The sequence below is a fragment of the Accipiter gentilis genome, chromosome 11, assembly GCF_929443795.1.
Source record: "Accipiter gentilis chromosome 11, bAccGen1.1, whole genome shotgun sequence".
Lineage (NCBI taxonomy): Eukaryota > Metazoa > Chordata > Aves > Accipitriformes > Accipitridae > Astur > Astur gentilis.
In genome coordinates, this window is record NC_064890.1 from 25,652,859 (window position 1) to 25,659,969 (window position 7,111).

General features: G+C 62.5%; 1 protein-coding gene across 1 annotated transcript; it reads left to right on the forward strand.

Annotated features, from left to right (window-relative positions):
- Positions 1 to 1,985: 1,985 nt before the first annotated feature.
- FEZF1 (FEZ family zinc finger 1) lies at positions 1,986 to 4,954 on the forward strand. The gene is given in 6 exon segments (XM_049813674.1): positions 1,986 to 3,124; positions 3,312 to 3,446; positions 3,724 to 3,856; positions 4,469 to 4,725; positions 4,728 to 4,781; positions 4,783 to 4,954. Coding segments are annotated over 6 exon segments (1,473 nt in total). The 5' UTR covers positions 1,986 to 2,326; the 3' UTR covers positions 4,879 to 4,954.
- Positions 4,955 to 7,111: the final 2,157 nt, after the last annotated feature.

The following is a 7,111-nucleotide window of genomic DNA, read 5'->3' on the forward strand; positions in this document are numbered from 1 at the left end:
TTAACGCCGAGACCCAGCTGCCGGGGGGGGGGCGGGGGTGGCCGACGGCAGCTGCCCCCCCCCCCCTCCTCCCCAACCCGGCCGAGGGAAAGCAGGGTGCGGGGCTGGGGCCGGAGCGGAGCACGGCGGCCGGGGACCCCGCAGGGCAGGGCTCGAGTCCGTCCCCCCCCCTCCGCCCGGCGCTTGTCGGCATGGCCGGGTCCGTCCAGGCCCCCCCCCCCCGTCCCCCGGGCTGAGCCCCGGCTCCTGCCGCCTGCCCGCGCTCCGGGACACCGTGGGGGGGGGGGACGGGACGGGGCGGCCACGGCGGCAGCGTGGGGTGATGCCCGGGCCCCCCGCCCGCCGCCGGACGGCCGTCCCCGGGGGCGGCGGGGCATCTCTTCCTCCGTCCCCCGCAGCTGCCCGGTGCTCGTCCGGCAGCTCCCGGCTGCGGAGGTACCGTCGTGCGGCAGCCGCTGCCTGGTCCTCCTCGAACGGGGCCGCGGTGGCCCGGGGCGGCATCGGGCCGGTCACGGCGCCGAGGGCAAGGATGCCTCCCTCCCTCCCTCCATCCCTCCATCCCTCCCTCCATCCCTCCCTCCCGGGGCCCCCTGCCCTTCCTCCCTGCTCTCGCTTCCCCGCAAGTGGGTTGTCCTGGGCCGGGGCGGCAGACGGAGCCTTTTGCAGGCTCCCCAGCTGGTACCCGAGCAGCCCTCCGCCGGGGGGAAGCGGCCGGGCTCTGTCTGCCCCACGGTGCCCCGCCGGCCACCCGCTCCCGGGAGGGGACGGAGGGACCCGTGGCTGCTCCCGGGGATTTCGGTAGCGGCCCCTCAGCCGCCAGCCAAGCGAGCCCCAGGCCGGCGGGAGGAACGGGAGCTTTGTTCTGCCCCCCGAACCGCCGGCCGCTGGGGCAGGGGGCGAATGCAGAAGGCCCCTTCCCCCCCGCTGTGCCCCCCCTCTCCCCGACCCCCGCCTCGCCGTAAGTGCAGACACGCGGGGCGTTGGAGCTGGCCCTGCGGAGGGGGCCGCCAAGCTTCGCTTAAATACACGGGGAGCGCATCTGTTTAGGAGAACGCACACCTATAAGCAGCGTGCGCGCTGGATGTTTCTTCTTGTATCGATACCGATCCTGAGCTTTCGGTATTTGTGTGGTGCAGGTTTTATTGGAGGACAGCGAAGTCACACCTAGTGTATATGCAGGTTACTTTAGACATCTCTCTCTCTCTCTCTCAAAAGTGCTTCGGATTTAAAAGGCACCCCCTCCTCCTACCTCCTTTTTCCTTCTCTTCCCCAGCCCCAGGTTTTGGGTCATCCTTCTGCTCACCAGCACTCGCTGGCTTTGGCCCGGGTGGTTCCCGCAGCCCCGTGCGTCGCTCTCGCCGTCTGCTCGTCGCAAGTTCCCCGCTCGCGTGTTTACCGCGGTTTCCAAAAACTCGCCGGCACCTGACCCCGTTCTTTAAAGCGGTGAGCAGGCCAGGAGCAGTCCCAGGAGCAGAGCAGAGCAGCAGTCTCCCCCCCCTCCCCCCCCCGCCTCAGACACGCACACCCACACACCCACGCACAAAGAGAGCTCGGGCTGGGAAGTGGCAAGGAAACAAACCGCTTCCCCTCCAGCCGCTTCTTCTGCAGCACCTCGTTTGACAAATACCCCGGCGCTTGCCCTCGAATCGGGTTTCGCATCCCTATTTAGCGCCGGGACAATGATTTTAGATGATGTCACTTAAAGCCAAACAAGAAAATTGATCTCGGATTTGCTTGGCCTCTAAAGCCCGGTTAAGCAGATTGCAAATAATAATAATAAAAAAGGGGGGAGGGGGGGGAGGCAGAGGGGAGAGAGGCGAGAAGGAGGGAAGAGCCGCCTCCTTCCCGGGGCGGGGGAGGCGCGGGCGCCAATGAAAAGTGGCCGCTTACTGGGGGGGAAAAAACTTTTCCTGTTGACTGTTGGAAGCGAATTGAGCAATTATCTAGTTTACCTTCTCCTCTTGGAAGTTAACGATTGGCGAGATCTCGGCTGCGTTATTGACACAACACTTTCTATTGATAGCAGTAAGTAGCGATTGTCCCGAGTCACTGGTGCGCCAAAGTAAACTGTGATGGGCTGGCATGAGTCCACTGGACTGAGAAGGCTGGTTCCGCCGGCGGAGGCTGTGGGGATGGTGGCGGCGGCGATGCTGGTCTCCCTCCTTGCAGATCAGTGACGAGAAACGGGGCAGAGAGAGTGAGAGAGAGAGAGAGAGAGGGGAGAGGAGAGGAGGAAAAGGAAAAGGAAAAGGAAAAAAAAAAAAAAAAAAAAAAAAGAGGCGTCTACCAAAGCGGCTCAAACCGGGCGAACAAATGCAATCCAGCCATGGACAATAGTGGCCACCACACGGCGACCAAAATCCTAGCGACTCCTCCGGCCAGAGAAAGCCTGTCTGCCAGGAGCAACATGATCAGCACGCCCAAGCCCCTCGCCTTCTCCATTGAGCGCATCATGGCGCGGACGCCGGAGCCGCGCTCCATCCCCGTCCCGCAGCTCCTCCACGGCTCCGCGGCCAAAGGCGACCCCAAGCACCCGCTGCACCTCAACTCCTCCATCCCCTGCATGATCCCCTTTGTCCCGGTGGCGTACGACCCCCTGCCCAAAGCGGCGGCGGCCGGAGCGGAACCCAGGAAGGCTCACTTAGACTCCTCTTCCTCGCCCGCCTTTAGCTGCGGCGATCTCTTGAACTGTGCCCTGAGCTTGAAAGGCGATTTCCCCCGCGATGCCCTGCCCTTGCAGCAGTACAAACTGGTAAGACCCCGAGTGGTCAATCACTCCTCCTTCCACGCCATGGGAGCCCTGTGCTATTTCAACCGAGGCGACAGCCCCTGCCACCCGTCCGCCAGTGTCAACATCCACCCGGTGGCCTCTTATTTCCTCAGCTCCCCCTTGCACCCGCAGCCCAAGGCTTACCTGGCGGAGCGGAACAAGCTGGTGCTGCCGGCCGCGGACAAGTACCCGGCGGGGGTAGCCTTCAAGGACTTGTCGCAGGCTCAGCTGCAGCATTACATGAAAGAAAGCGCTCAGATCCTCTCGGAAAAAATCGCCTACAAGACCTCGGAGTTCAGCCGCGGCTCCCCGAGCAGCAAGCCCAAAGTTTTCACGTGTGAAGTTTGTGGAAAGGCAAGTAGAGCCGCGGCCCGCCTCCCTTCCCCCTGCTTCCCCAGCCTCCTACCCTCCGCCGGCTTTGGCTTTCTCGGTCGCTTGCTCGCTCGAGTTTTTAAACGACGGCTTCCCCTCGCCGCTCTCGCCTTCTAATCGCGACTTTATTTTTTTTTTTTTTTTTTTTTTGTCTGATTTCACTCTCAAGGTATTTAACGCACATTATAACTTAACTCGCCATATGCCGGTGCACACGGGAGCCAGACCCTTTGTTTGCAAAGTTTGCGGGAAGGGCTTCAGGCAGGCGAGCACGCTCTGCCGGCACAAGATCATCCACACCCAGGTGAGCCTCTATCCCTCCCTCCATCCCTCCCTCCATCCATCCCTCCCGCCCCGAGACCCCTCCGCTCCCGCTTTTTGGGGAGCCCGGCGCTGTCCGGCAGCGGGGCGGGGCGGGCCGGGGGGGGGCTCAGCCGGAGCCGTCGGGGGATTTCGTTTGCCCCAAGCGCGGTGGGGTTCCGGGGGGTGCCCCGCACTGGCGAGCCGTCGGCTAACACACGAACCCCGCGAACCAGCACTCGAACCCCGCAAACCACCCAACGAGCCGTGTTTCCTTCCAGGAAAAGCCGCACAAGTGCAACCAGTGCGGCAAAGCCTTTAACCGGAGCTCGACCCTGAACACACACACGCGAATACACGCCGGCTACAAACCTTTTGTCTGTGAATTCTGTGGCAAAGGATTTCACCAGAAAGGTACCGCTCCCCCGCGCCCTGTCCCTTGCCCGGGGCCCCCCTAAGCGAGGTCGAGCCTGGGGACAATTTGCGACGGGGCGGGGAGCGTTGATTTTGCTTTTACTTTCTGTTACGAGGGGCCTGGGTTCGTTCTAAGCATCGCCGGCCCCGACCCGTTTCCTACGGCCCGGCCGGCGGAGTGGGGCAGGGTTTTGGTGCTGGGGGGAGCGGGGGAGCCCCTCGGCGGGCAGCGCCCGTTCTCGGCGCCCTGCAGCGCGCAGCTCCCGGCGCAGCTCGGCGGACGGCCGCGCCGCCGGTCCTCCCCTCCGGCGGCCGGAGTTGGGTCCGTTTTCCTGCCCGTGTGGCTGGGAAGGCTGAAGCCAGGGGTTGCGTTTCTGCAGCTGATGCGCTTTCGGTGTGCTCGGTAACTGCCCCCGAAGACGAGCCGCGGGGAGGACGGGGAGAAGGCGGGTGTTTGCCGAGAGATCGGCGGTCGTTTTCGGCTGAAGCCGAGCGCTGGGGATGGGACGGGGTGTGGGGAATATTTCTTCCCCCCCCCCCTCCCCTTTTCTCCCTTTTGCATCGGCCAGTTCTCAGCCCCACGCCCCTTCGCCCTTCTTGTCTCCTTCCCAGGCAATTACAAAAACCACAAGCTGACTCACAGCGGGGAGAAGCAGTTCAAGTGCAATATCTGCAACAAGGCTTTCCACCAGGTGTACAACCTGACCTTCCACATGCACACCCACAACGACAAGAAGCCCTTCACCTGCCCCACCTGCGGCAAAGGCTTCTGCAGGAACTTTGACCTCAAGAAACACGTCCGCAAGCTGCACGACAGCGCCCTGGGACTGCCCCGGCCCCCCGCCGAGCTGGGGGGGCCCGACCAGCCGCCCCCCCCCCCCGGGCCGCTGCTGCAGGGCCCGCCGCCGCTTCAGCCGTGAGGGAGGGAAGGGGGGGGGGGGGGGCGCCGCCAGCGGGGAGCGCCGCGCCGCCGGTGGGAGCCCCCGCCGCCGCCCGCCCGCCTCTTTGCATGCACCTGTTAAGCGGTTTTGTGTGTTATGCTCTATATCGCCACTAAGGTTTACGGGACTGGTTGTTTCCTCTCTCTTCTTCTCTTTTTTTTTTTTTTTTTTCTCTAAAAAAAATTTTTTTTTTTTTGGTTTGGTTGTTTTTTAAAGACTCTATTTTTTTTGTTGTCGTCGTTGTCGTTGCATCTCAGGTGGAGAGATGGTTTTAAAAAGGAGAAAAAGCGCCAAGCCAATTTCTGCTGTATTTATTTGGGATCTGTATTACCCGAGCCGGGAACGCTGCACCACTTTAATTATTTCGATGTATATATATATATATATATTTCCATTGTGTTGATCCCGCCCTGCCTCCGCTGCCTGCTGGCTATCTTCCCCCTTCTTGGTTTCCTCCTCTCCCTCTCCCCTTCTGAATATCGTATCTCTATGGACAGAGCTGGTTCGCTATGTACGGATTTGAATTTCGGTTTGATTCTTGCACGTGGAAAAAAAAAAAAAAAAAAAAAAAAAGAATTCGTTGACCTGGTGGAAAATAAATATTTGAACACGAGTGACTGCGGCGGCGGGGGCTGCGGCTCGGCCGGGCGGGGAGCGCGGCGCTGGTGCTGGCTGAGGGCAAACCTCTCCCGCTTCCCTGCCAAAACACTGAAACAACCGCTAAAGACTTTAATTAAGAGGGGTAATTAGTTCGCATTGATCAAAGCCGGGTTGTTATGTTATTAGCTGCTCAGCAGACTCTGCCAAGCCGAGCCCGCCCGTCGGTGGGCGCCTGAGGAGCGGCGGGGGGGGGGGGGGGCCGGCGGGGTTTGTGAACGCTCCCGGGAGGGGGGGGGGGGGGGTGTAACTGAAACCGGCACAAAAAACGGGTGCTGTGTGTCCCTGTGTCCCGTCCCCCCGCGAAGAGCAGGGGTACCCGCTCACCTCCCGCCCCGGGGGTCCTTTCCGGGCGGGGGGGCGGACGGTGAGTCTCTCCGGGGACGGCAGCGCCGGAGGGGTCGGGAGGGGGGGGGGGGGGGAAGCTTTTTTTCCCGGCTCTGAGGGGACCTGGCGGTCACGCCTGAGGGGACCGCTCCGGAGCGGAGCCCTCCCAAACGGGGGATGCGGTCCCCGCGCCGGGCATCCCTGCTCTGGCCGAGGTTTTGCAGCACCTGGAGCCCTGCCTGGGTTTTGGCTGCGTGGGAAGGGGCGAGGCGCGATGGCTAGAACCGTGCCCGAGGCGGTACACCCCGGAGAGGGGGCTCCCTCGGCAGCCCACCCCCCCCCCTCTCGGGGTTCGGGCTCCGGCCGGCGGCACCTGTCTCGCCGTGCGGCTCGGAAAGCGGCTGGGGGGGGACGAAGGGAGCCCTTCTGCTTTCGCACGTCCCCGGTTCCCGAAGCAATCCCCCGACGGACGGCGCTGCTCGGGAAGAGCCGAGCAACAGGTCGGATCCGCGGCTGCGGCAGACCCCGGCAGGGCTCAGCCGGGGGGAACCGGGGGCGGCTCCCGGGGAAAGGCCAGCCCGGAGCCTGGCCGGTGATTTGGGGCGGGGGGGGGGGACACACACACGCTTCAGTGCGGCCCACGGACACGCTGGTTTGCGGGGGCAGCGGGATGCGGGTGGCCAGCTGAAGTGACCCCCGGGTAAACCGGGAGGCGGGCTGGGAAGGGGCGGCCGGGAGAGGCTGGGCGTCCCCTGAGGATCCGTCCCTGTGGTCGCTTCTCTCCAGGTCTGCCCGGCTCCCGGGGCCGGCAGAGGGTCGTTCGGGCGGCCACGGGGATCGGGTCCTCCCCGAAGAGGTGACGGCGGTGCATCGCTGGTTCCTCTTCTCTCCTTCCTCCCCAAAGGCAAACTTCTGCAGCGTGTACTGCGAGGTAAGTTGTCCCAAAGGTGCCACTGAGGTTATGTGGGTGTGCCGCTTCTGTGCCCCTCTGCTTGAGTGAAATGAATCGAAGCAGAAGTCCAACTCGCTTTTCCTACTGCTCAGCACGCGTGACAGCGTAAGATACTGGAGCTAACTCGGCAAGGTGCTAAGTATCTTTTTATAACTCTTTTAAACGGTTCAAAACTATTCAAGCACTGCGGGTGTACTGTAACAGTCACAAAAGTATTTCGGATTATGATGGAAGGATATGAATGTCACTGTACGATGAAATGAAAGAAGAATCTAATCTGGCCTCCCTGTGACGAGCGTGTAACATCAGTCTCGCCTCAAACACCTGCGTGGGGCCTGAAGGCACCACGGAAGAAGACTCCGTGTTCTGGTTACAGAG